The 27,840-nt window shown below is 60.5% G+C and overlaps 1 protein-coding gene across 3 annotated transcripts; it reads left to right on the forward strand.

Annotated features, from left to right (window-relative positions):
- Positions 1-994: 994 nt before the first annotated feature.
- On the forward strand, positions 995-27,840 carry KANSL3 (KAT8 regulatory NSL complex subunit 3). Of its 3 annotated transcripts, XM_040087916.2 has the most exons (18): positions 995-1,175; positions 1,311-1,442; positions 2,311-2,427; positions 3,391-3,492; positions 3,624-3,695; positions 5,129-5,203; positions 6,080-6,237; positions 6,684-6,747; positions 7,171-7,371; positions 7,698-7,851; positions 12,713-12,790; positions 17,559-17,750; positions 20,595-20,673; positions 21,521-21,669; positions 22,438-22,550; positions 23,430-23,649; positions 24,702-24,826; positions 27,491-27,840. In XM_040087916.2, exons 2-18 carry the CDS (start codon positions 1,332-1,334, stop codon positions 27,491-27,493), a joined length of 2,013 nt encoding a protein of 670 aa, XP_039943850.1. In that variant the 5' UTR covers positions 995-1,175; positions 1,311-1,331; the 3' UTR covers positions 27,494-27,840. The 3 variants fall into 3 exon arrangements, with proteins under 3 accessions (XP_039943850.1, XP_039943851.1, XP_039943852.1); XM_040087917.2 differs by lacking the exon at positions 12,713-12,790; XM_040087918.2 differs by lacking the exons at positions 12,713-12,790; positions 17,559-17,750 and having other exon boundaries at positions 1,041-1,175.

The raw sequence follows: 27,840 nt of genomic DNA on the forward strand, positions 1-27,840 counted from the left end.
CCGTGATTTTTGTGGGATCATGGAATGTCCTGGGCTGGAAGGACTCACATGGATCATCAATGCAACCCGTAGCCCCGCACAGACACCCCACATTCCCACCCTGGGATCCCTGCACACACACCCCAAATTCCCACCTGTCCAAGCTCTCTGGAGCTGCGGCAGCCTCGGGGCCGTGCCCGTTCCCTGGGCAGTGCCAGCACCCTCTGGGAAAGAGCCTTTCCCCAAACCCAGCCTGACCCTGCCCTGGCACAGCTCCAGCTGTTCCCTGACTCTCTCCCTGTCACACAGAGCAGGGATTGGAGAGTCCCCTTGGAAGTTTTGGATTGCTATGGGGGTTCCCCTCAGCCTCCTCCTGGGAGTGCCAGGGAATGGGAATGTGGGCTGGGAATGCCAGTAGTTGCTGGCTGGGAATGTCAGGGAATGTGAATCCGTGCTGGGAATGGCAGGGAATGTGAATCCAGGCTGGGAATGGCAGGGAATGTGAATCCAGGCTGGGAATGCCAGTGGATCCTGGCTGGGAGTGCCAGGGAATGTGAATCCGTGATGGGAATGTCAGTGGATCCATGCTGGGAATGGCAGGGAATGGGAATCCATGCTGGGAATGGCAGGGAATGTCAGTGGATCCGTGCTGGGAATGGCAGGGAATGTGAATCCAGGCTGGGAATGTCAGTGGATCCGTGCTGGGAATGGCAGGGAATGTGAATCCAGGCTGGGAATGGCAGGGAATGTCAGTGGATCCGTGCTGGGAATGGCAGGGAATGTGAATCCGTGCTGGGAATGTCAGTGGATCCGTGCTGGGAATGGCAGGGAATGTCAGTGGATCCGTGCTGGGAATGGCAGGGAATGTGAATCCGTGCTGGCAGTGCTCGGACAGACGCCGTGCTCACGGATGTTCGTGCAGCCCACGCCGACGTTTCCACGAGCACGTGGCCGCTGTGCCGTGCTCGGCGCCGCCCTGAGCTGTTCCTTTGGAAATTCCCGGTTCCCAGGCCTGCAACGAGCCGGTGCTGAGGAGGATCGCGGTGGATAAATGCGCCCGCAGGGTGCGCCAGGCCCTGGCCAGCGTCAACTGGGACACCAAACTCATCCAGTGGCTCCACACGACGCTGGTGGAGACGCTGAGCCTGCCTGTGCTGGCTGCCTACCTGGACGCGCTGCAGACGCTGAAAGGAAAGGTGATAACGGCGGCAGGGGGCTTGGCTGTCGCGGGCGCCGGTGTCCCTTGGCACAGCCGGCGGAGGGGAGAGGCTGGCAGCGTTATCCCATGTTTGGGGTGCGTTTGCTCAGCCCCCCCTGGCCTCTGCTCGCAGATCCCTGCACTCATCGACAGGATGCTGCTCTCCTCCACGGCCAAGACGGGAGCAGCAGGTGCTGAGGCGCTGTCACTGCTGCTCAAGAGACCCTGGGACCCAGCAGTGGGTGTCCTGTCCCATAATAAACCTGTGAGTGCCCCTGTGGCAGCTTTGGTCTTCCCGTCCTCTGCCTCTGTCCCTGCTTTAGACCTGCTCCATGAGTGGAAGGGACCCAGCAGGATCATGGATCCAGCCCCTGGCCCTGCACACACACCCCAAATTCCCACCCTGGGATCCCTGCACAGACACCCCAAATTCCCACCCTGGGATCCCTGCACACACCCCCCAAATTCCCACCCTGGCCCTGCACACACACCCCAAATTCCCACCCTGGGATCCCTGCACACACACCCCAAATTCCCACCCTGGCATCCCTGCACACACACCCCACATTCCCACCCTGGGATCCCTGCACACACACCCCACATTCCCACCCTGGGATCCCTGCACACACACCCCAAATTCCCACCCTGGCATCCCTGCACACACACCCCAAATTCCCACCCTGGGATCGCTGCACACACCCCCGAAATTCCCACCCTGGGGGCCCTGCACACACACCCCAAATTCCCACCCTGGGATCCCTGCACACACAGCCCAAATTCCCACCCTGTCCAAGCTCTCTGGAGCTGCGGCAGCCTCGGGGCCGTGCCCGTTCCCTGGACAGTGCCAGCACCCTCTGGAGAAGAGCCTTTCCCCAAACCCAGCCTGACCCTGCCCTGGCACAGCTCCAGCCGTTCCCTGGCTCTCTCCCTGTCACACAGAGCAGGGATTGGAGCTGTCCCTTGGAAAGGAGATTCCCTTCTATTAGAGAAATTCTCCCGGGTATCCTGAAGGAATTTAGGCTTGGGAAAACAATCAAGGAGCTGTTCAAGATCCTTCCCTCTTCCTTGTGGGGCAGGGAGGCCTTTCCTGGGATGGCTGCTGTCCCTGACACGGCTCCTGTTGAACTTTGCAGAGCAAACTGCCCGGATCCCCCCTGATCCTCATCGCTTCCTCCGGCCCTGCCAACTCCATGTTCCCCACGTCCCGGCGGCACCGCTTCTGGCAGTCCCAGCTCTCCTGCCTCGGGAAGGTCTGTGGGGCTGGATCTGTGGGGCTGGATCTGTGGGGCTGCTCTGAGGGAAGGACCCACAGCTGGGGCTGCTGAGCTTTGTTTTCAGGAGCCTGTGGTGCTCCAGACCCCTGGGCTCTGCCAAAAGCAGAGGTTGGCACCTGCCACCTGGAGGCCCGTGACGGGGGCTGGAGTTGCCCAAATGTGACGCGTTTGGGGTCTCCCGGTGCTGTGGTTACGGTTTGGTGGGACTCTGGTAGGAAGAGGGGGACTGGAGATGACTTCAGGCTGCTGCCTGGCTGTGGAGCTGCTCACACCTCCCACCCAGTGACCGGGGTTGGTGCAGGGCGGAAGCAGAGCTGGTCCTGCTGGGAGTCGGGAATTCTCCGTCCCCTCTGGTTTTGGTAGTCAGGAGAGGATCCCACGGGAGAGAAGGACAGAAAGCACAGTTCACGTGTGACCTGGGCTGCAGCCTGTGCTGGAGGGTGTGCTCAGCAGTGTGCTGGTTATTCCTGATGTCCTCAGCACGGTGTTGATTGTCCCTCGTGCTGTCCCCAGCACTGTGCTGGCTGTCCCTGCTGTCCCCATCCCTGCTGGCTGTCCCTTGTGCTGTCCCCATCCCTGCTGGCTGTCCCTAACACTGTCCCCATCCCTGCTGGCTGTCCTCGTGCTGTCCCCATCCCTGCTGGCTGTCCCTTGTGCTGTCCCCATCCCTGATGATGTCCCTGATGCTGTCCCCATCCCTGCTGGCTGTCCCTTGTGCTGTCCCCATCCCTGCTGGCTGTCCCTGACGTTGTCCCTATCCCCGCTGGCTGTCCCTAACACTGTCCCCATCCCTGCTGGTTGTCTCTGCTGTCCCTAACACTGTCCCCATCCCTGCTGGCTGTCCCTCATGCTGTCCCCATCCCTGCTAGCTGTCCCTCATGCTGTCCCTGATGTCCCTGGTGGTGTCCCTGCTGATGTCCCTGCTGTCCCTTTCCGCAGGTGATCCCCATCGCCACGTCCCTGCTGAACAGCGGCAGCGGGGTGGGGGTGCTGCAGTGCCTGGAGCACATGATCGGCGCCGTCAGGGGCAAGGTGGCCGAGGTGAGGGACAAGGACGGTGCCCTGTGCTCCCTGCGCTCCCTGCCCCGCGCCCGGGGGTGCCGTGCCACCCTGGGCAATGTCCCAGCGTCTGTCCCAGCTCTCCAGCCCTGCCTGCGTTTTGTGTCCCACAGATCCACAACCACTTCTCCCACAAGCAGATCATCCTGATCGGGTGGAACACGGGTGCCTTGGTGGCCTGCCATGTGAGTGCCACGGTCCTGTGTCCTCAGGGGGCGCTGGAAGGGTGTGGATCTCTTAGAGCCGGTCCAGAGGAGGCCACGGAGCTGCTCCAGGGTTGGAAACCTCTGGAGCCAGGCTGGGAGAACTGGGAATGTTCACCTGGAGAAGGGAAGGATCCAGGGAGAGCTCAGAGCCCTGAAGGGGCTCCAGGAGAGCTGGAGAGGGACTGGGGACAAGGGATGGAGGGACAGGACACAGGGAATGGCTTCCACTGCCAGAGGACAGGAATGGATGTGGTATTGGGAGAGAATTCTTGGCTGGGATGGAATTCCCAGAGGAGCTGTGGCTGCTCCATCCTGGGAAATGTCCAAGGCCAGGCTGGAGAGGGCTTGGAGCAGCCTGGGATAGTGGAAGGTGTCTCTGTCCGTGGCAGGGATGGGGTGGGATGGGCTCCAAGGTCCTTCCCAAACCATTCCAGGGTTCTGTGATTCTCCCAGAGCCCCCTTGGCAACTCAGCTCAGAGCTGGTTTTCTGTGCCTCTTGGGGTTCTCTTTGTCCCTGTGCTCATTCCCAGGCCTGGCTTTGACCTCTGGTCATGGAGCCCTTTGCAATTTGAGTCATTTGATGTTTTTTAATCACTCTGTTAATCACCATGGTGTTGCTATTAAGGTGTTTTGTGCCTGGCAGGAGCCTGGCAAAGCAGCCTCCATTCCTGGGATGTGCTGGGCTCTGGGAGTGCTGACTGCTCTCTGGGAATGCTCTCTCCCTGCCCAGGTTTCCTGAGGGAATTTGTCACTGCTGGGCTCTGGGAGTGCTGACTGCTCTCTGGGAATGCTCTCTCCCTGCCCAGGTTTCCTGAGGGAATCTGTCACTGCTGGGCTCTGGGAGTGCTGACTGTTCTCTCCCTGCCCAGGTTTCCTGAGGGATTTTGTCACTGCTGGGCTCTGGGAGTGCTGACTGCTCTCTCCCTGCCCAGGTTTCCTGAGGGAATTTGTCACTGCTGGGCTCTGGGAATGCTGACTGCTCTCTCCCTGCCCAGGTTTCCTGAGGGAATTTGTCACTGCTGGGCTCTGGGAATGCTGACTGCTCTCTGGGAATGCTCTCTCCCTGCCCAGGTTTCCTGAGGGAATTTGTCACTGCTGGGCTCTGGGAGTGCTGACTGCTCTCTGGGAATGCTCTCTCCCTGCCCAGGTTTCCTGAGGGAATCTGTCACTGCTGGGCTCTGGGAGTGCTGACTGTTCTCTCCCTGCCCAGGTTTCCTGAGGGATTTTGTCACTGCTGGGCTCTGGGAGTGCTGACTGCTCTCTCCCTGCCCAGGTTTCCTGAGGGAATTTGTCACTGCTGGGCTCTGGGAATGCTGACTGCTCTCTCCCTGCCCAGGTTTCCTGAGGGAATCTGTCACTGCTGGGCTCTGGGAGTGCTGACTGCTCTCTGGGAATGCTCTCTCCCTGCCTAGGTTTCTGTCATGGAATATGTCACTGCGGTTGTGTGCCTTGGCTTCCCGCTGCTCACCGTGGACGGCCCCAGAGGGGTAAGGACCCGATGGAGCTGCTGAAAGGGGTCTGCTTGTCTTTAACCCTCCGTGGGCTGTTTTGTGGAATCGTTCTTGGCAGTCCAGCCATAACTGGCTGATTTTTGGGGAGTGTGTGTGATTGCTGTTTGGAGGAGCTGTTGCTCTCAGAGGAGGGGCTGCAGCAACCCTGATGTGATTCTTGATGCCTGAAGTGGGGTGAGGAGTGCTCTCGGCTTGTCTCTGCTCTGGGGTGGGTTTGGAGCTGCTTGCTGGGGGCCCGAGTCCCTCTTATCCGTGTCCCACGTTTTCCATGTCCTGGATCCCTTGTTGTCCGTGTCCCTCATTATCCATGTCCTGTGTCCCTCGTTGTCCTGTGTCCCTCGTTGTCCCATGTTCTGGATCCCTCGTTGTCCCGTGTCCCTCATTATCCATGTCCCGTGTCCCTCGTTGTCCCGTGTCCCTCGTTGTCCCGTGTCCCTCGTTGTCCCATGTTCTGGATCCCTCGTTGTCCCGTGTCCCTCATTGTCCCGTGTCCCTCGTTGTCCCGTGTCCCTCGTTACCCATGTTCTGGATCCCTTGTTGTCCCGTGTCCCTTGTTGTCCCGTGTCCCTCGTTACCCATGTCATTTTCACGGATTCCCACGTCTCCCTTTCGAGCCGTGTGTGGCTGGGTAGGGAATGCTGATGGACGCAGTCACGCTGAGGAGTGGCTGATCCCAAGGGCAGTGGAATTCCCTTGGGAGGGCATTTTCCGCTCTGTTTTCTGGAGCGTGCTGCGGCTCGGCTCGAGCAGTTTCCCTCTGGCCTCAGCAAATCCCACTGGGACTCACCCCGGGAGCTTCCTCAGCCTCCTCCCGGGGTTCCGGCTCCGGCCCAGCTCGCGTTGCTCCCGCAGGATGTGGATGATCCCCTCCTGGAGATGAAGACCCCGGTGCTCTTTGTGATCGGGCAGAACTCCCTGCAGTGCAACGTGGAGGCCATGGAGGATTTCCGGGAGAAGATCCGGGCGGACAACAGCATGGTGGTGGTGGGAGGGGCGGATGACAACCTCAGGTGAGGCTCTGCCGGCTGGGTTCTCTCTTCCTGGGAATTCTGGGCAGCGTCTGAGCGTGCTGGGGACAGCAGCCCCCAAATTCTGTGCTGGAGTGAGGTGGGAATTGCATGAACATGCTCCAGACTTGGCTGTGCTGGGAATGAGTGCAGGAAAAACCTGTATGGGAATGGGCCCGACCTCGGGCTGGACCCAGCAGCACAGGGGAGATTGGGGAGCATCACAGCAGTCAGGAATCTCTAATAGTGAAAATCAGTAAAGGAGAGGAAAGAAAGAAACCTAAAACTGACACTGGGTGTGAAGGCAGAGCTCTGAAATGTCAGATTGGCTTTGCAGAATGCTTTGGGGAGACCCAAAAAGGATCGTTTTCCTCATCAGGTGAAGAACGACGGGAGTGTGCTCGTGGAAGTGTGAATTTCCACCTGTTTGGGTTCTTTTTTACCCCTAGGATAAGCAAAGCCAAGAAGAAGTCAGAAGGCCTGACCCAGAGCATGGTGGACAGGTGCATCCAGGTAACCACAGGGATCTTCTCATCGCACCTCAGAAAGGGAAGAACCTGTGATGGAATGTTCTGGGGGATGGATGGGGTGGGAAGGGATGGAATCCTCTCCTGAGGGGGTTTGGAAGGGAGCTGTGAGATGCCTGGGGGTGCACCTTAACCAGGGAGCAGTTTCCTGAGTGTCCCAACACATCTGCCCGGGGACACAGCAGCATTCTGGGAGAAGCCACGGTGGTTTTATCCCACGTGTCCTAAATCAGTGATTTGAGAGCTTCACTGAGAAGTCCTCATCCTCTCTGCGAGGTTTCGGGGATTTTCTGCAAAACACCGAACCCACGGAGCCTCATCCCCGCCTTGCCTTGCTTCGAGCCCTGGAGATGCATCGCTCAGAGACCTGCCCAGCACTGAATACCGCTCTTTATCCCAAAATTCCCAGGATGAGATTGCAGACTTCCTGACGGGGGTGCTGACACGGGCCGAGAGCCACTCGGGCTCCGAGCCCCGCGACCTGGACGCCGAGAAGAAGAAGAAGCCCCGAGACTGCAGCAGGAGGGATCTGTCCTTCGAGCTGCCCGAGAGGAGCAGCAGGCCCGCCTCCCCTGCGGCCAAAGTGCCAGCCTCGCCCTCAGGCTCCGAGGTGGGAGCTCTTCCCGGGGCAATTCCAGCTGGGGGTGTGTAAAGAGAGGGGCTTGTGCCACCAGAATCCCCAGAATCTGTGGTGAGCAGCTGGGAGACGGAGGTGAGAGGATACCCTGGGGGATGTGGCCTCAGGGGAGGTTTAGCTGAGAGATTTGGGAGAATTATCTGATGGGAAGGGTTATGAGGCTTTGGAGCAGGCCGGTGGAGTCACCTCGTGCTGTGCACAGCGCCGCTCGATCACCCTGGAGGTCTTTTCCAGCCTTAGAAGTCCCGGGATGACGAGCCCTCGGGCGCCGCGTGCTGAGTGTCCCTGTGTCCCGGCAGGACCTGTCCAGCGTGTCCAGCAGCCCCACGTCCAGCCCCAAGGCCAAGGTGGCCGCCCTGGCCCTGCCCAAACCCAGCCAGCTTGGCCCCACGCAGCTGCAGAGGAGGCAGGTGCCGAGGCCGGAGGCGGTGCTGACCCACAAGCAGGCACAAGGTAATTCCCTGCCGCCCGAATTTCGGTTTTTCTCTATCTGGACCTGTGGAGGTTTTTATTTTCCGAGTCCCGTCTTGAATTCCGAGCTCCCCGTGGCAGCTTTCTGGGCAGCTGAGCGCTTGCAGGGTCGGGGTGAGGTTGGAGACGGTGTTTGTGCGGCTTGTGGAGCCTCCCTGCTGCTGGAACAGGGAAGGGTTTTCTCTCTGGAGAGATTCTTCTGGGACCCCTGCTCTGGTGTCTCCTTCACGGCTGCTTGGGGAGACCCTGAAGGTGCTCAGGGGATGGTCGAGGCTGCTGAACTGAGGTGGAATTTGCGGGATTTGGGGAATTACGGAACCATCCTGCAGCAAAGGCCCTGTGGAGAACCTGCAGTGGACAGGGAACCGTTTGAGCTGTGGGTTTTGTGCCCTGCTGGAGGCCGGTTAAAACCCTTCAGTGTGCTGGGGACCTCCGGGGGCTCGGGGAGAGCAGCGGTGGCTGAGGATCCCTGCGGGGAAATTCCAGCGGCGCCTGCGGATGGCTGCTCACCCTCCCTGCTGTGCCTGTGCTCGGGACAGGCCTGGACAGGCTGGGGGTGACACTGAGCGGTGACCCTGTGCACCCCTGGGTGACACTGAGCGGTGACCCTGTGCACCCCTGGGTGTCACTGAGCGGTGACCCTCTGCACCCCTGGGTGTCACTGAGCGGTGACCCTGTGCACCCCTGGGTGACACTGAGCGGTGACCCTGTGCACCCCTGGGTGTCACTGAGCGGTGACCCTCTGCACCCGTGGGTGTCACTGAGCGGTGACCCTGCGCACCCCTGGGTGTCACTGAGCTGTGACCCTGTGCACCCCTGGGTGACACTGAGCGGTGACCCTGCAGAGCCATGGGTGTCACGCTGTACAGCCACCCCTGGGTGTCACTGAGCGGTGACCCTGCGCACCCCTGGGTGTCACTGAGCGGTGACCCTGCGCACCCCTGGGTGTCACTGAGCTGTCACCCTGCGCACCCCTGGGTGTCACTGAGCTGTCACCCTGTGCACCCCTGGGTGTCACTGAGCGGTGACCCTGTGCACCCCTGGGTGTCACTGAGCGGTGACCCTGCGCACCCCTGGGTGTCACTGAGCTGTCACCCTGCGCACCCCTGGGTGTCACTGAGCGGTGACCCTGCGCACCCCTGGGTGTCACTGAGCTGTCGCCCTGCGCACCCCTGGGTGTCACTGAGCTGTCACCCTGCGCACCCCTGGGTGTCACTGAGCGGTGACCCTGCGCACCCCTGGGTGTCACTGAGCTGTCGCCCTGCGCACCCCTGGGTGTCACTGAGCTGTCACCCTGCGCACCCCTGGGTGACACTGAGCTGTCACCCTGCGCACCCCTGGGTGTCACCCTGCGCACCCCTGGGTGTCACCCTGCGCACCCGTCGCGGCTCCGGGCTCTGTTCTGTGCCGCTGTGGCTGGGGGCAGCACTTCCCAGGGGGTGCTGGAGGAGGCTCCATGGAGCTGTCCTGGAGCCTGGATCCATAGGGAATGGCTGTGCTCGTTCCTGGATCCATAGGGAATGGCTGTGCTCGTTCCTGGATCCATAGGGAATGGCTGTGCTCGTTCCTGGATGCATAGGGAATGGCTGCGCTTGTTCCTGGATCCATAGGGAATGGCTGTGCTCGTTCCTGGATCCATAGGGAATGGCTGCGCTTGTTCCTGGATCCATAGGGAATGCTGTGCTCGTTCTGGATCCATAGGGAATGGCTGTGCTCGTTCCTGGATCCATAGGGAATGGCTGTGCTCGTTCCTGGATGCATAGGGAATGGCTGCGCTTGTTCCTGGATCCATAGGGAATGGCTGTGCTCGTTCCTGGATCCATAGGGAATGGCTGTGCTCCTTCCTGGATCCATAGGGAATGGCTGTGCTCGTTCCTGGATCCATAGGGAATGGCTGTGCTCGTTCCTGGATCCATAGGGAATGGCTGTGCTCGTTCCTGGATCCATAGGGAATGGCTGCGCTTGTTCCTGGATCCATAGGGAATGGCTGTGCTCGTTCCTGGATCCATAGGGAAGGGCTGTGCTCGTTCCTGGATCCATAGGGAATGGCTGTGCTCGTTCTGGATCCATAGGGAATGGCTGTGCTCGTTCCTGGATCCATAGGGAATGCTGTGCTCGTTCCTGGATGCATAGGGAATGGCTGCGCTTGTTCCTGGATCCATAGGGAATGGCTGTGCTTGTTCCTGGATCCATAGGGAATGGCTGTGCTCGTTCCTGGATCCATAGAGAAGGGCTGTGCTCGTTCCTGGATCCATAGGGAATGGCTGTGCTCGTTCCTGGATCCATAGGGAATGGCTGTGCTCGTTCCTGGATCCATAGGGAAGGGCTGTGCTCGTTCCTGGATCCATAGGGAATGGCTGTGCTCGTTCCTGGATCCATAGGGAATGGCTGTGCTCGTTCCTGGATCCATAGGGAATGCTGTGCTCGTTCCTGGATGCATAGGGAATGGCTGCGCTTGTTCCTGGATCCATAGGGAATGGCTGTGCTCGTTCCTGGATCCATAGGGAATGGCTGTGCTCGTTCCTGGATCCATAGGGAATGGCTGTGCTCGTTCTGGATCCATAGGGAATGCTGTGCTCGTTCCTGGATCCATTGGGAACACTGTGCTGATTCCTGGATCCATAGGGAATGCTGTGCTCGTTCCTGGATCCATCGGGAGCACTGCACTCATTCCTGGATCCATAGGGAATGCTGTGCTCATTCCTGCTTCCACAGGGAATGCTGTGCTGATTCCTGGTTTCTCAGGAAAGCTGTAATGGTTCCTGGTGCCTGATTTTCTCGGGAATGCTGCGGTTATTCCTGGTTTTCTCAGGAATGCTGTGGTGGTTCCTGCTGCCTGGTTCTGTCAGGAGTGCTGTGGTGGTGCCTGCTTTTCTTGGGAACGCTGTGCTGATCCCTGGTTCCATAGGGAACGCTGTGCTGATTCCTGGTTCCATAGGGAACGCTGTGCTGATCCCAGGTTCCATAGGGAACGCTGTGCTGATCCCAGGTTCCATAGGGAACGCTGTGCTGATCCCTGGTTCCATAGGGAACGCTGTGCTGATTCCTGGTTTCTCGGGAATGCTGTGCTGATTTCTGGTTCCATAGGGAACGCTGTGCTGATTTCTGGTTCCATAGGGAACGCTGTGCTGATCCCAGGTTCCATAGGGAATGCTGTGCTGATTTCTGGTTCCATAGGGAACGCTGTGCTGATCCCAGGTTCCATAGGGAACGCTGTGCTGATCCCAGGTTCCATAGGGAACGCTGTGCTGATCCCAGGTTCCATAGGGAACGCTGTGCTGATCCCAGGTTCCATAGGGAACGCTGTGCTGATCCCAGGTTCCATAGGGAACGCTGTGCTGATTCCTGGTTCCATAGGGAACGCTGTGCTGATCCCAGGTTCCATAGGGAACGCTGTGCTGATCCCAGGTTCCATAGGGAACGCTGTGCTGATCCCAGGTTCCATAGGGAACGCTGTGCTGATTCCTGGTTCCATAGGGAACGCTGTGCTGATCCCAGGTTCCATAGGGAACGCTGTGCTGATCCCAGGTTCCATAGGGAACGCTGTGCTGATTCCTGGTTCCATAGGGAGTGCTGTGCTGATCCCTGGTTCCATAGGGAACGCTGTGCTGATTCCTGGTTCCATAGGGAACGCTGTGCTGATCCCAGGTTCCATAGGGAGTGCTGTGCTGATCCCAGGTTCCATAGGGAACGCTGTGCTGATCCCTGGTTCCATAGGGAACGCTGTGCTGATTCCTGGTTCCATAGGGAACGCTGTGCTGATCCCTGGTTCCATAGGGAACGCTGTGCTGATCCCAGGTTCCATAGGGAACGCTGTGCTGATTCCTGGTTCCATAGGGAACGCTGTGCTGATCCCAGGTTCCATAGGGAACGCTGTGCTGATTCCTGGTTTCTTGGGAACGCTGTGCTGATCCCAGGTTCCATAGGGAACGCTGTGCTGATCCCAGGTTCCATAGGGAGTGCTGTGCTGATTCCTGGTTCCATAGGGAACGCTGTGCTGATCCCAGGTTCCATAGGGAACGCTGTGCTGATTCCTGGTTTCTTGGGAGCGCGGTGCCGATCCCCAGCCAGCGCTGCTGGGACGCTCTGGCTCACATCTCCCGGCTGCTCCCGGCTCAGCCCAGCCCCGTCCTGCTCTCCTGCCCGGGTGCCTGCCAGGGGCTCCCTGCTGGGAAGGAGCTGGGCCGGGATGTGCCAGGCCGGATGTGCCGGGATGTGCTGGGATGTGCCAGGCCGTGCCAGGTCGAATGTGCCGGGCCATGCCAGGCCGGATGCGCCCCTTGCCAGGGTGTGCTGGGATGTGCCAGGCTGTGCCAGGTCAGATGTGCTGGGTTGTGCCGAGCCGTGCCAGGCCGGATGCACCCCTTGCCAGGGTGTGCCAGGATGTGCCGGGATGTGCTCCTTGCTGGGATGTGCCCCTTGCTGGGATGTGCTGGGCCGTGCCAGGCTGGATGCGCCCCTTGCCAGGATGTGCCGGGCTGTGCCGGGCTGTGCCAGGCCGGATGTGCCGGGCTGTGCCGGGCTGGATGCGCCCCTTGCCGGGCTGTGCCGGGCCGTGCCAGGCTGGATGCGCCCCTTGCCGGGCTGTGCCGGGCCGTGCCAGGCCGGATGTGCTGGGCTGTGTGGGGCCGTGCCAGGCCGGATGTGCCCCTTGCCGGGATGTGCCAGGCTGTGCCAGGCCGTGCCAGGCCAGATGTGCCCTTTGCCGCGTCTCCTGTGGCTGCACCGGCGGTGTCCGGCGCTCTGCCTGCTCCAAGGCCCCCTGGGGTCAGGGCGGTGTCCCCAGCCGCTGTCCCCTGCGGAGCCGGGCTGTGATTCTGTAATTCTCTCTGATTCATTTCAGCTCAGTTTGCTGCTTTTCTGAAACAAAACATGCTGGTGAGGAAAGCTCTTCCTCCTGGCACCTCCTCATGTCTCTTTGGTGAGTATCTCCTCACTCCTCGCTGTCTCTCTCGCTGTCTCCCTCCTTCTCTCTGCCTCTGCTGCCTTCCTCCGCCATCCTCCTCCTCCCCTGTCCCCTGTCCCCTGCTTTGTGCTTCCCCTGCTGCCCGCCGAGGTCTCGGGCTTTGCTGAGCTGCTCCCGCTGGATAAAGCTGGAGTTGGGATTGCTCTGATGGACTGGAGCTTGGCGGGCGTGGGTTTAACCCCTTCCTGTGCTGGGGGCGCGGACACCAGTGTGACCCAGCTGGGGACACGTGGGACAGAAGGAGGGACAGCCAGGGGTGGACACAGCAGCAGCACGGCTCGGCCTGGGGGGTCAGGGACAGAGGGACAGCCTTGGGAAAGGGGCGACGGATCAGGGATGGCTTTGGGAAGAGTCTGATGGATCAGGAATGGCTTTGGGAAGGTTCTGATGGATCAGGAATGGCTTTGGGAAGGTTCTGATGGATCAGGAATGGCTTTGGGAAGGCTCTGATGGATCAGGCATGGCTTTGGGAAGAGTCTGATGGATCAGGGATGGCTTTGGGAAGAGTCTGATGGATCAGGAATGGCTTTGGGAAGAGTCTGATGGATCAGGAATGGCTTTGGGAAGGCTCTGATGGATCAAGGATGGCTCTGGGAAGGCATTGGTGGATCAGGAATGTTTTTTGGAAGGCCCTGATGGATCAGGGATGGCCTTGGGAAGGCTCAGCTGGATCAGGGATGGCTCTGGGAAGGCTCTGCTGGATCAGGGACAGTTTTGGGAAGGCTCTGATGGATCAGGGATGGCTCTGGGACTGTTCTGATGGATCAGGGAAGGCTCTGATGGATCAGGGATGGCTCTGGGAAGGTTCTGATGGATCAGGGAAGGCTCTGATGGATCAGGGATGGCTCTGGGAAGGCTCTGGTGGATCAGGGATGGTTTTTGGAAGGCTCTGGTGGATCAGGGATGGCTCTGATGGATCAGGGATGGTTTTGGGAAGGCTCTGATGGATCAGGGATGGCTCTGGGAAGGCTCTGGTGGATCAGGGATGGCTCTGGGAAGGCTCTGGTGGATCAGGGAAGGCTCTGATGGATCAGGGATGGTTTTTGGAAGGCTCTGATGGATCAGGGATGGCTTTGGGAAGGCTCTGATGGATCAGGGATGGCTCTGGGAAGGTTCTGATGGATCAGGGAAGGCTCTGATGGATCAGGGATGGCTTTGGGAAGGCTCTGATGGATCAGGGATGGCTCTGGGAAGGCTCTGATGGATCAGGGATGGCTCTGGGAAGGCTCTGGTGGATCAGGGATGGCTCTGGGAAGGCTCTGATGGATCAGGGATGGCTCTGGGAAGGCTCTGGTGGATCAGGGATGGTTTTTGGAAGGCTCTGGTGGATCAGGGATGGTTTTTGGAAGGCTCTGGTGGATCAGGGACCGTTTTTGGAAGGCCCTGGTGGATCAGGGACAGGCCCCACCGATGGATCAGGGACAGGGACGCTGTCTGCCGCAGGGGCACAGCGGTGGCAGTGCGAGCGCCCGGCGGTGCCGTGCTCTGAGGGACGGAGGTGCAGGCTGCCCCAGGCTGTGATTTCCCTGGATGGCAGTGCCCGTGTGGCGCTGGGGGCGGCACAGCGAGGACAGGGCGGCCCAGGGGAGGCTGCGGCTGTCACTCTGCTGTCGCTGTCACTTCTCCCTCGGGGTGGCGGCGGGGCTGAGCTGCCCCTGAGTGCCCTGACTGTTCTGCCTTCACCTCTGCCAGCAGCACTGCCCCAGCTGCTGCTTCAGGGAGACCTTTTCCTCTCGGGCCTGGTTCAAACCTTCCTGGCTCCCGGAGCCTCCCGTGAGCCTGTCCCCGTGCCACCAGGGCAGGGACACACCTGGAAGTGTGGGACCAGCCCGGCCCCGGACCGGCCTCTGCTGTGGCACCGAGGGCTAATTAACAGCTCTGCGTTCATTAGAGCGCTGCCTCGGCTGCCTCAGGTGGGAGACAGGATCTGCGTGGAGCCTTGGGTTTGGGAATGGGATGGGAACAGGCAGGCAGCCTTTCTTGGCACGGGCAGGGCAGGAGGGGACACACGGGGACACAGAGGGACACAGTTGTGACACAGAGGGACACCCGGGGACACAGAGGGACACACAGGGACACAGAGGGACACACAGGGGACACACAGGTACACAGCTGTGACACACAGGGACACACAGGGACACACGGGGACACACAGGGACACACAGGGACACAGCTGTGACACACAAGGACACAATGGGACACAGAGGGACACGGCTGGGTCACACAGGGACACACAGGGACACAGCTGTGACACACAAGGACACAATGGGACACAGAGGGTCACACAGAGACACACAGGGACATGGCTGTGTCACATAGGGACACAAGGACACAGCTGGGTCACACAGAGGGACACTCAGGGACACAGAGGGACACACAGAGGGACACAGCTGTGACACAGAGGGACACACGGGGACACAGAGGGACACAGCTGTGACAGAGAGACACGGCTGTGACACACAGGGACACACAGGGACACGGCTGTGACACACAGGGACATGGCTGTGACACACAGGGACACACAGGGACACGGCTGTGACACACAGGGACACACAGGGACATGGCTGTGACACACAGGGACATGGCTGTGACACACAGGGACACACAGGGACATGGCTGTGACACACAGGGACACGGCTGTGACACACAGGGACACACAGGGACACACAGGGACACGGCTGTGACACAGGGACACACAGGGACATGGCTGTGACACACAGGGACACACAGGGACACGGCTGTGACACACAGGGACACACAGGGACACGGCTGTGACACAGGGACACACAGGGACATGGCTGTGACACACAGGGACACAGAGGGACACAGCTGTGACACACAGGGACACACAGGGACACGGCTGTGACACACAGGGACACACAGGGACACGGCTGTGACACACAGGGACATGGCTGTGACACACAGGGACACACAGGGACACTGCTGTGACACACAGGGACACGGCTGTGACACACAGGGACACGGCTGTGTCTCTGCCTGTGGCGCTTTGAGGGACGCCCTGTGCCCGCTCCCCTCGTGTCCCGCTCGGCTGCTGGGCTCTCCTGCGTGGTTTGGCTGCATGCTGGGGACACTGCACGGGGGAAGCGGCTGGAGGTGACAGCACAGCGAGCCTGGCACTGCCCTGGGCTCTGCTGTCACCCCAAAATGCCGGGAGTCACCCGAGGTTTGGGGGTCCTGCCCCCACGGCTGAAGGTGTGTGCGTGATGCCCAGCATCCAAACGTGTGCGGCACACCTGCGCTGATTTTATACCATGGATCTCTAGCCACAGGTCTGGCTGTGAGAGGGGAGGCACATCTTGGCCTCAGGGCTGCTGAATCCCCTCTGGAAGCAGGGAATTCTCAGCGTTCCAGGATGCCCAGAGCCCTCTGGAAGCAGGGAATTCTCAGCGTTCCAGGATGCCCAGGGCCCTCTGGAAGCAGGGAATTCTCAGCGTTCCAGGATGCCCAGGGCCCCTCTGGAAAGGGAATTCTCAGCATTCCAGGATACCCAGAGCCCTCTGGAAGCAGGGAATTCTCAGCGTTCCAGGATGCCCAGGGCCCTCAGGAAGCAGGGAATTCTCAGTGTTCCAGGATGCCCAGGGCCCTCAGGAAGCAGGGAATTCTCAGCATTCCAGGATGCCCAGAGCCCTCTGGAAGCAGGGAATTCTCAGTGTTCCAGGATGCCCAGGGCCCTCAGGAAGCAGGGAATTCTCAGCGTTCCAGGATGCCCAGGGCCCTCTGGAAAGAGGGAATTCTCAGCGTTCCAGGATGCCCAAGGCCCTCTGGAAGCAGGGAATTCTCAGCGTTCCAGGATGCCCAGGGCCCCTCTGGAAGCAGGGAATTCTCAGCGTTCCAGGATGCCCAGGGCCCTCTGGAAGCAGGGAATTCTCAGCGTTCCAGGCTGGCACAGGGGCACTGTACCCCGCTGGTGGCAGACGTTGGATGGGCAGGGTGTGGCAGCTCCTGTGGTTCCTCTGTGCTTTTTGGGATCTGCCTGGCCTTGGGGAGCTGGTGCTTCGGGCAGGATGTGACAGGGCAAGGAAACTGCTGTGGAGGAGCGCTCAGCCCGCGGGGTTTCTGCCCCACTGTGGGGTTTTGGTGGCTTGGCTTTGCCGCAGCACCTCCTCTGCTTCACTCGGTGCCTCCCAGACCCTGCCCAGCTCCTGGAGGGGCTGCTGGGGCTGTGCCGGGCTCAGCTCTGATCCTCTGTGCCTGCAAACCCGCGCCTCGTGCCCTCACGCGGCACTCAGGGCTGCTGGAGGGGATTTGGGGATGGAAGTGTCTCTGTGGAGCTGCTGCAGAGCCAGGGCAGCCCTTGCACTGCCAGGAGGACACTGAGGGACTGGAGCTTGTTCAGAGAAGGGGAACGGGGCTGGGGAAGGGTCTGCAGCACACGGCTGAGGAGCAGCTGAGGGAGCTGGGGGTGTTCAGCCCAGAGAAAAGGAGGCTCAGGGGGATTTTCTCGCTCTCTGCAGCTCCCTGAAGGAAGGCTGCAGTGAGCAGGAGTCAATCTCCTCCCAGAGCACAAGTGACAGGGCAGGAGAAACGGCCTCGAGTCTGGTGCTGTGTCCTGGGAGCAGCTGCAGGCAGCAGTGGGGCAGCGGCGCAGGGCAGGGGCCCCGTGCATGCAGCGGGGCAGGCTGGCAGCAGGCAGCTGTGCATGGGCACCTTCCCCTCCCGGCACGCCCCTGCGTGCTCAAAAAGCTCCTTCTGTGTCCCCCAGTTCCAGTGTCCTCAGAGCACTCGGAAGGGGCTGACAGAGATGATGTGCGAGCGCAGCTGAAGAGGCAGCAGAGCCCCAGCCCGACCTCGTGCACCAAAGCCTCCAAACGAGCCAAAATCAAGGTGACCATTGTCTCGCACGGAGATGGCGCGGGCACGGGCCCCGGAGCAGCCCTCGGCACGCAGGCAGAAAGTGAGTTGTGACTGCAGCAGGGCCGTGGCACCCACAGGGCGCAGCTGTGGCACCCACAGGGCCCGGCTGTGGCACCCACAGGGCCCGGCTGTGGCACCCACAGGGCCCAGCTGTGGCACCCACAGGGCCCGGCCGTGGCACTGGGCTGTGGCACCCACAGGGCCCAGGTGGGCCCGGCCGTGCCGGGGGCAGCGCTGAGGGGCAGGGAGGGAGCTGCAGTGGTTCGGTGGTTTGTGATCCCTGGTTTCTGGAGGATTGAGCTGCAGGGAAAAGGTGGAGAGACTCCAGGTGTGAGCGAGTGGCTGCAGGGCTTGGAATTCCACACTCCTGCAAAACAGCCTGGAGCTGGGAGGGGGATCCTGCACCTCCCTCGAGGCCTGGGGCTGCTGCTGGGAGCAGGATGGATGTTGGTGCTGCTGGGAGCAGGGTGCTGGTGCTGCAGGGTGCTGCTGCTGCTGGGAGCAGGGTGCTGGTGCTTCAGGCTGCTGATGGTGCTGGGAGCAGGGTGCTGGTGCTGCAGGGTGTTGATGGTGCTGGGAGCAGGGTGCTGGTGCTGCAGGGTGTTGATGGTGCTGGGACCAGGGTGCTGGTGCTGCAGGATGCTGGTGCTGCTGGGAGCAGGGTGCTGGGAGCAGGGTGCTGGTGCTGCAGGCTGCTGCTGCTGCTGGGAGCAGGGTGCTGGGAGCAGGGTGCTGGTGCTGCAGGGTGCTGATGGTGCTGGGAGCAGGGTGCTGGTGCTGCTGGGTGTTGATGGTGCTGGGAGCAGGGTGCTGGTGCTGCTGGGTGTTGATGGTGCTGGGAGCAGGGTGCTGGTGCTGCTGGGTGTTGATGGTGCTGGGAGCAGGGTGCTGGTGCTGCTGGGTGTTGATGGTGCTGGGAGCAGGGTGCTGGTGCTGCAGGGTGCTGATGGTGCTGGGAGCAGGGTGCTGGTGCTGCTGGGTGTTGATGGTGCTGGGAGCAGGGTGCTGGTGCTGCTGGGAGCAGGGTGCTGGTGCTGCAGGGTGCTGATGGTGCTGGGAGCAGGGTGCTGGTGCTGCTGGGTGTTGATGGTGCTGGGAGCAGGGTGCTGGTGCTGCTGGGTGCTGGTGCTGCTGGTGCTGCTGGGACCAGGGTGCTGCTGCTGCAGGGTGTTGATGGTGCTGGGAGCAGGGTGCTGGTGCTGCTGGGAACAAGATGTTGGGAGCAGGGTGCTGATGCGGTGCTGCTGGGAGCAGAGTGAATGTTGGTGCTGCTGGGAGCAGGGTGAAATAGGTGCTGCAGGGAGCAGGATGAATGTTGATGCTGCTGGTTCTGCTGGGAGCAGGGTGAGTGTGGTGCTGATGGGAGCAGGGTGTGAATGTTGGTGCTGCTGGAGCAGGGTGTGAATGTTGGTGCTGCTGGAGCAGGGTGAGTGTTGGTGCTGCTGGAGCAGGGTGAGTGTTGGTGCTGCTGGGAGCAGGGTGAGTGTTGGTGCTGCTGGGAGCAGGGTGTGAATGTTGGTGCTGCTGGAGCAGAGTGCTGGTGCTGCTGGTTCTGCTGGGAACAGGGTGAATGTTGGTGCTGCTGGAGCAGGGTGTGAATGTTGGTGCTGGAGCAGGGTGAATGTTGGTGCTGCTGGAGCAGGGTGAGTGTTGGTGCTGCTGGAGCAGGGTGTGAATGTTGGTGTTGTTGGAGCAGAATGTTGGTGCTGCTGGGAGCAGGGTGTGAACGTTGGTGCTGCTGGAGCCTGTGCTCCGCGTTCCTCCCGCCTGGAACCCGCTGCTGCTCGAGGGATCTTGGCGAAGTTCCTCCCTCTGGAAGAGTTTTGTGCGCCCCAAATCCCCCGTCCAGCGGAGCTGCCCGCTCTGCTGATCCCCCGGGATTCGCATCCAGGCAAATCCCAGCTCCCATCCCGCCTCTGCCTCCCGGAAAATGCCCCCGAAGAGCTGATGGGCTCCATCGTCCTCCCCTGAGCCTTCCCAAGAGAGGCCAGAGGCTCTGGCTGCTGTCCCCCGTGTCCCTCAGCACCTTCCTCGTGCCAGAGCCCCGGCTCCACGGAGCAGTCCCTGCTTGTGGAATTCGTGGAACCAAAGGTCAGCGGCGCCGTTCTGCTCGGAAATCCGAGGTTTTCAAAGCTGGGAAATTAACTCTGCTCCTTTCCAAGCGCCTCTGCCGGTTCAGCAGCTCTGAGCTGTGACAAAACACAAATCCTCATCCTTCTTGGAAGGTTTCACTTGATCTTCTGGCAGCTTTGAAAACCTCTGGTTTCTGGAATCTTTTCCTTTTTTTTTTGTTTTGTTTTGTTTTGTTTTGTTTTGTTTTGTTTAGTTTTTGTTTTTTTTTTTTTTTAATTTTCCGAACTTTACTTCTTTTCACAGAAAGGAAATGAATTGCAGAAGTAAACATGAACCCAAACGAGAATTGCCTCTTTCTCTGCCGGGTGTGAGCAGGAGGAATGCACGAGGAAGGAATGCAGTTGTATCCCCCAGTGCTGCAATAAACAAATTCCGTGACTTGTTGCATCCCTGTGTATTTTGTAAAGTGTCTTTAACCGAGAATCCTTACAAAATCACCCAGATCCCAGCAATTCCTGAGGCAGGGATGGAACAGGAGGGGATTAGAGAACCTTTAGGAGAGAGATTTGCGTTTGGTGACGAGGGCCTGAGATTCCTTACGGAAGGATTTGGGGATTTTCCTTCCGCGAGTGTTTTAACTGGATTTTGCTCCTCCCGGTCTCCAGCGCGGTGCCTCGGGCTGGGATTCCTGGAGAAGAGACTCTGGGAGCTGCCTGAGCCCCTGTGGGTACTTGCAGAGAGGGGGATCCCCGAGGAATCCCGGAGGATTTGTGGGGGAGAGGAGCTGAGGATTCTCCTTTTTGTTTTGCAGTTGTCTCCGGGAAGCCGCTGCCCCTCGGCCAGGCCGTGCCCAGCGCCAAGGAGTTCTCGGGGCTGCTCTCCACGCCCAAGTGAGTGGGAATTTGGGAGTTTTGGGGGGTCTTTCTCACAGGGGGATCCCTGCGTGTGGAGCTTTCCGGTGTCTTGTTCCCCCCTGGAATTTCCTGGTGTTGGGGGGAGACTCTGGGGCTCCAGCTGGGAATGGGGGCAGGAGTGCAGGTGGTGTGGCTGTGCTTGTGTCCCGTGGGTTTTCCCAAGCTCAGGTTTGTTCATCTCTTGTGTGGTGGCTTCGGCAGAAATTCCGTGTTTGAGCCTCCCCTTCGTTTCCCTCCGGCACCTTTGCAGTAAAAATAACGTTTTTATTGCGAGGGCAGGGGGAGGGAGCCTCAGAGCAGCTGGTGAAGGGCCTGAACTGTGCCCAGGGATTCCTGCTGGGGAGTAAATCTCATGCTGATGCCTTTTTTCCTTCCTGATTCAAGCTTTGGGGAAACGGGGCTCTGACTGATCCCGTTCCCAGGGGAGCCATGGCTGCCCTGGATCCCTGGAGGAGTTGGGACACCGGGAGCTGTCCCTGCCCGTGGCACTGGACGGGCTTTAAGGCCCTGTCCGACCCAGACCATGCCAGGACTCTGTTATCTGGGATAGGAGAGGAAGAAGAGCTGGCTTTCAATAAAAGGTGGGGTTTTATTACACAGGGTGACCCCGAGAGGCGTACACAGGCACCGAGCTCTCTCCCAGTGTGGAAATCCATGGATTTCTGAGCGGTGTGGACGCAGGGAAACTCCTCCTGGAGCTGATGATCTTGGAGGCTTTTCCCTGCGCCTCCCTTGCCGTGGTTGTGCGGCTCGGGGCAGCGCCCGCTCCCTGCCGGAGCCGTCCCTGCCCGGCGCTCACCCGGCTCTCTCCCTTCCCTTCCAGGCTGAGCTCAGGCGCCGAGGCCTCGCTGAGCCCGGCTCCGCCCGGCGTCCCCAGCAGCTCTGCCCCCAGCGCCTTCCACGCCCTGCAGAGCCGGCTGGTGGCCAGCGGCAGCCACGGCCTGCCGGCCCAGCCCGGCCCTGCGCTGCCAGGTACCGCCCTGCCCGCGCCCCCAGCCGGGCCCACCGCCGCCGGGGGCCTCTGCTCGCCCTCCCCGGCCTGCCTGGGCTGGGGCTGTGTAACGGGGTCCCGAAAGTTCCACAGTCACCCTCTGTAGCTGCGGCGGGGAAATGGAGCCGTGCCATGGGGTTTGGGCAAAGGCTCTTCTCCAGAGGGTGCTGGCACTGCCCAGGGAACAGGCACGGCCCCGAGGCTGCCGCAGCTCCAGAGAGCTTGGACAGGGTGGGAATTTGGGGTGTGTGTGCAGGGATCCCAGGGTGGGAATTTGGGGTGTGTGTGCAGGGATCCCAGGGTGGGAATTTGGGGTGTGTGTGCAGGGATCCCAGGGTGGGAATTTGGGGTGTGTGTGCAGGGATCCCAGGGTGGGAATTTGGGGTGTGTGTGCAGGGCCAGGGTGGGAATTTGGGGTGTGTGTGCAGGGATCCCAGGGTGGGAATTTGGGGTGTGTATGATGGGATCCCAGGGTGGGAATTTGGGGTGTGTGTGCAGAGCCAGGGTGGGAATTTGGGGTGTGTGTGCAGGGACCCCAGGGTGGGAATTTGGGATGTCTGTGCAGGACCAGGGGCTGGATTGGATGATCCCACTCAGGATATTCCATGATCCCATAAAACTGTGTGGGAGGATCCCCAGCGACCTCGGGGTGCTGCTCGTTGAGGAACAGCTCCAGAGGCGCGGGACAGACCCGGAATTTGGTGCTGGTTGAACCCTCCCAGCCTGACTCTGCTGCTGTGTGTTTCCAGGGGCAGCCTCTGCCAGCAGCCTGCTCCAGGGGCTGAGCTTCAGCCTGCAGGACATGGGCACCAAATCCTCCAACCTCCCCGCCAGTGCCGCCACCGCCGCCTCACCTGTGCAGGTGAGCAGCCCCTGGGGACCCCCAGGGCAGCTGGGGGCAGAGGGAGCTCTGGAGGCAGAGGGATCCTGGATGGGCCCTCTGGAACAGAGGAGATGAGGGGGGGGCTCTGGGCATTCTGAGGCCTGGGGAAGGGGTCTGAGGGAAGCTGTTTGGGTGCAGCTGATGCCTTGGGAAGGATGATCTGGAACAGATTGGACAGAGCTGGAGGATAAAGGGGATTTTTATTGAAAGGCCTCCAGGATCCACCTTGGGCAGGACAGGGCCTGGCCAGGGCTACACCCGAGGTCACAAAATGGTCAAACAGTCACGAGGTTTCACACTTTTACAAGTTTTGGTCCATTTGCACATTGGGGTTTAATTGTCCAGTTCCAGCTCCAGGCTGTGAGGTCCCATCCTTCTCGTTCCTCCCTCCAGCCACCGCTGTTTGTGCTTTTGGGGCTGGAAGTTGTCCTTGGTATGCAGCAGGAACAGGATTTGTTTCGTGTCCCTGCTGTGTGCAGAGAGCTGAGTGACCCTGAGTGTGAGCTCAGGGCTGCACCCTGGGCAGCGCAGAACCTGAAAAACATGAAATTAAAACTTACGGCATCACAGCTCCCCCCAAACTGCTGAGTTGGAGAACAGCTCGAGAGGGATCAGGGGTATCCCTGTGAAATCCTGGGAAGAGCCCCACCTGGGACCTCTCAGGCGTGAGGTGCCCCCAGGGAGGTCACTTTGTCCCACTGGGAGTTTCAGGCCGAGCTGAGACGTGCAGGCTGGGAGGGACAAATCCACAAATCCGCCGGGATTCCGCGGCCGGGGAGAAGCTCTGCGGGCGAGGGGAGCGGCGGTGCCAGCCTCCCCCGTCCCTGCAGGAGCTCAGGGCGCCGTCTGTCCCCGCAGAGCTCGGCCGTGAAGGCGCCCGCCGCGCTGCAGAGCCTGGGCGCCCTCGGCACGGACGCCGGCGCCATCGTCCGCACCATCCCCGTGCCCGCCTCGCTGGCCCTGGGCGCGCCGGCCGCCGGGAAACCCACGGCCATCCACCAGCTGCTGACCAACGGGGGGCTGGCCAAGCTGGCCAGCAGCCTCCCGGGGCTGGCCCAGATCTCCAGCCAGGCCGCAGGTGAGCGCCGGGCAGGGGCTGGAGCCTTCCCGCAGCTCCTGTTGCTCTCCGGGCCCGTCCTTCCCGGGCAGCCCCTCGGGGACGGCTCCAGCTCTGGGGCGGCCTCCTCTGTCACTGCAGGACACGAAAGACAAAAGACTCCACGTATTTCAGGAGGCAAAGAGTGTAGGAAAGCTTTATTGTGTAATTCTTACCGCTTTTTATAAGGTGTTCTGTGCAGACTTGACATGATTGGTGAACAGGAACGACACCTCTCTAATTCCATAGGAGCCTTCCCGCAGCTCCTGCTGCTCTCCGGGCCCGTGCTTCCCGGGCAGCCCCTCAGGGACGGCTCCAGCTCTGGGGCGGCCTCCTCTGACCCTGTAGGACACGAAAGAAGGACTCCAAAAGTATTTTTCAGAAGGCAAAGAGTATAGGAAAGCTTTGTTACCGTAATTCTTACCACCTTTTATAAGGTGTTGCCATACAGACTTGGCATGATCGGTGAACAGGAACGACACCTCTCTAATCCCATAGGTTAAACCGGAGAAACAGCAGAACACCACCTGGAGGAGGATTGTTTTGGGGAAGGAGAGCTGTTTGCCAAGATTGTTTTGAGAAGAAGCTTTCTCAAGAACTTTTCCCTTGGGGAAAAATTAGCACCTGCTAGCAGGCTAAAGTCTCTTCAGGCTTAGAAATGCCAGGCGCACCCTCCACCATCCCTGTGTGTCGTTAGTGTGTTTGGGATGGCTGAAATAACCACAGGGCTCCAGTCTTCTCGCAGGGCACATAGCAGTGTCCATTAAAAACACGCTCCTTTTATGCACTGAGCATCATGGGCCGTTGAAGCCAACACCTTTCCGTAAACATCTCAGGTAAACAAGCAGGAAAAGCCGCAGGTGCAGAGACGGGGAATTGCTTGGGATGGTTCCTCCGGAGCAATGCCTGGGACGAGTCCGTCTGACGTGTTTTCTCGCAGGCTCTCGCTGCTGCCTGGTGCCTAAAGCTTTGTGTCGGGCCCCTGTCAGCGCGCACAGCCCGTGTCTCAGGGCCGTTTTCCGTGTGCTCCGCAGGCCTGAAGGCCCCGGCCACCATCACGGTGACGCTGCGGGGCCAGCCCGGGCGCGTGGGCACCCTGAGCCAGGCGGCGCTGGCGACGCCGCAGCCGGAGGAGCAGCAGCAGCAGCAGGGCCCTCAGGTAAGGGCGACGCCTTTCCTCGGCAGCTGGCCCTGGCTCTCAGCCGGGCCGCTCCCAGCGCGGGCTCCTGCTCCGTCCCCGGGCTGACAGCGGCCGGGACCTTGTCGCTCTTGTGTCTGCTCGGGTTTGATTGGCCTTGAAAGGGACCTTAAATCCCGCCCAGGGCAGCGGCACCTGCCACGGTGCCGCGTGGATTTGTGTCGTGCCGCCTCGGACCTGACTCGGCATCCAGCCAGGCGTTTCCAGGCGTGGTCCTGGCTGAATCTTGGGATTTGGGAGCGTCCACATCCTTCCTCCCTTGACTCTCCTGAGTTTCCTGCAGCCGCTGAGCTCAGAGCTGAGGCAGAGCTGGGAACCCTGAGCCGGTGACCCTCAGGTCCCTGGGGACAGTCGCTTGTGCAGGTCTGAAATTCAGTGTCAGGGGCGGTTTTGGTGCTTTGCGGTCCCCTCAGAGCTGCTGTGCTGCCCCTTGTGTCCCTGTCACCTTTAAACACTCTGTGAACACCCAGGGAAAGGGATGGCACCGGGCACAGAGTCCAGGAAGGGGTTCATTTTTCCAGGTGGAGCTGGATATGGGTCCTGACTTTCCCTTCCAGCTGAGCTTGTGTGTTCAAGGCAGGGCTTTGATGGTGCCAGCGCCGCTCCAAAAGCAAACTGAAAGCTGTGCTGACAGGAAACGGGGGAGCTGCTGCTTTTGTTGTTAATTATAGCCCTGACATCAGCAGGGTTACGTCACATTGCCCAAGGGCTTCACCCTGCTGTGCTCAGCAGCAGCCAGGCCCGAGATTCCCTCCGGAATTCCAGCGCTGAGGGCTCTGCTGGGGTTTAAATTTGGGGCTGAGCTGAGCTTTGGGGTGGGCACTTCCCCGTGGGCCCCACTCGAGGAATCTCCCCGGGGATTTGGTGCCAGCAGCAGCGAGGAGAAACCTGAGAGTTTGTGTGGCTGGGAGGTGGGAACCAGGAGACCTTGGGTTTGTGTTTGCCAGGAACTGCCCCGGGGTGGGGTTGGACCTTGTGGGGTGTCCCTGCGGTGGGGGGGTCACACCTCTGTGTCCTCTGGAGGTTCTCACTGCAGCTGGGGCTGAGCTTTGGGTGAGGATGGTGTGAGAAGAGCTCCGAGTCCAGCCCTTGGAGGCAGGAATTCCTTTCCCTTCCTGGAGTCTCTCCCTCTCCGCTCCAGGGACATGGATTTTAGTCACAGCCTGTCCAGGCAGGGCAGTTCTGAGCCGTGGGGCCTGTCCTGGAAAAGGTCCCGGGATCCTGGAGTGCCTTGGGTGGAAGGGACTTGGAAGCTCATCCAGCCCCGCCACGGGCAGGGACCCCTTCCCCACCCCGGGGTGCTCCAGGCCCTGCCCAGCCTGGCCTGGGCACTGCCCAGAGCCTCCGGGCTGCTCTGAGAGGCCTGGACGGGCAAAACCCCACGGCGGGACTGCTCCTGCCCCGAGGAGGGACCTGTGCGGGGAGAGAGGAGCTTCTGGGGATCTGAGCAGGGAAACGCTTCCCAGGGGAGCTGGGAGTGGAGCTGTGCTGGATCCTGGGGATGTGAGCAGGGAAACGCTTCCCAGGGGAGCTGGGAATGGAGCTGTGCTGGATCCTGGGGATCTGAGCAGGGAAACGCTTCCCAGGGGAGCTGGGAGTGGAGCTGTGCTGGATCCTGGGGATCTGAGCAGGGAAACGCTTCCCAGGGGAGCTGGGAATGGAGCTGTGCTGGATCCTGGAGATCTGAGCAGGGAAACGCTCCCCAGGGGAGCTGGGAATGGAGCTGTGCTGGATCCTGGGGATGTGAGCAGGGAAACGCTTCCCAGGGGAGCTGGGAGTGGAGCTGTGCTGGATCCTGGGGATGTGAGCAGGGAAACGCTTCCCAGGGGAGCTGGGAGTGGAGCTGTGCTGGATCCTGGGGATGTGAGCAGGGAAACGCTTCCCAGGGGAGCTGGGAGTGGAGCTGTGCTGGATCCTGGGGATGTGAGCAGGGAAACGCTTCCCAGGGGCTCTGGGAGTGGAGCTGTGCTGGATCCTGGGGATGTGAGCAGGGAAACGCTTCCCTGGGGAGCTGGGAGTGGAGCTGTGCTGGATCCTGGGGATGTGAGCAGGGAAACGCTTCCCTGGGGAGCTGGGAGTGGAGCTGTGCTGGATCCTGGGGATGTGAGCAGGGAAACGCTTCCCTGGGGATCTGGGAGTGGAGCTGTTCTGGTTTTTGTTGCTGTGCTGGTTTTTGTTGCTGTGCTGGTTTGGGACTGTGGTGGTTTTGGGGCTGTTCTGGTTTTTGGGATCGTGCTGTTTTTGGGGCTGTTCTGGTTTGGAGCTGTGCTGGTTTTTGGGACTGTGCTGGTTTGGGGGCTGTGCTGGTTTTGGGGCTGTGCTGGTTTTTGGGGCTCTGCTGGTTTTTGGGGCTATTCTGGTTTGTTGCTGTGCTGTTTTTTGGGGCTGTTCTGGTTTTTGGGATCGTGCTGTTTTTGGTGCTGTTCTGGTTTGTTGCTGTGCTGGTTTTTGGGGCTCTGCTGGTTTTTGGGACCGTGCTGGTTTTGGGGTTGCAGTTTCCCTGCCTGGGCCGTGCCCATGTTGGGGTCTCTCTCTGGGGGATGATCCATGCTCAGGGTGGAAGCTCTGCAGCCCGGGCTCGGCCCCACGTCCCCTGAGCCCCCTGACCGTGTCCCTTCTCCGCAGTGAGCGCCACGGAGCCCCTGTGCTGTGGGAGCCCGGGCCGGCAGCTCTTGGTGGGGCTGCGCCCTGGAGCGTTCCCGTGCCAGCTGGGCACCCCGAGGTGGCACCTGTCCTGCAAGGCTCCTCCAGGACGCTGCTCCTGACCGCGGGGACACCGCGGGGACACCCCAGGGACACCCCAGGGACACCCTGGCGACACCCCAGGGACACCCCATGGCTGGCCAGCAGCAGCCACGCTGTCCTGGGGGCTCTGGGCACCCCCAGAATTCCTGGGGCTGGGCACAGGAGGGTGGGGAAAGGGGGAATGTTCTTCTGGGTTTGTTGTTGTTTAATAAAAACTTCCATTTTTTTTA

The sequence above is a fragment of the Hirundo rustica genome, chromosome 28 (genome assembly GCF_015227805.2).
Source record: "Hirundo rustica isolate bHirRus1 chromosome 28, bHirRus1.pri.v3, whole genome shotgun sequence".
NCBI classification, from domain to species: domain Eukaryota; kingdom Metazoa; phylum Chordata; class Aves; order Passeriformes; family Hirundinidae; genus Hirundo; species Hirundo rustica.

Bases quoted from the DNA above. Each gene is read 5' to 3' on its own strand.
- KANSL3 (XM_040087916.2), top strand. From the start codon at position 1,332: ATGCTGCTCTCCTCCACGGCCAAGACGGGAGCAGCAGGTGCTGAGGCG. The intron at 20,674-21,520 runs GTGAGTGGGAAT...CTTCCCTTCCAG, and splicing joins GGGCTGCTCTCCACGCCCAA to GCTGAGCTCAGGCGCCGAGG. The intron at 21,670-22,437 runs GTACCGCCCTGC...GTGTGTTTCCAG, and splicing joins GCCCGGCCCTGCGCTGCCAG to GGGCAGCCTCTGCCAGCAGC.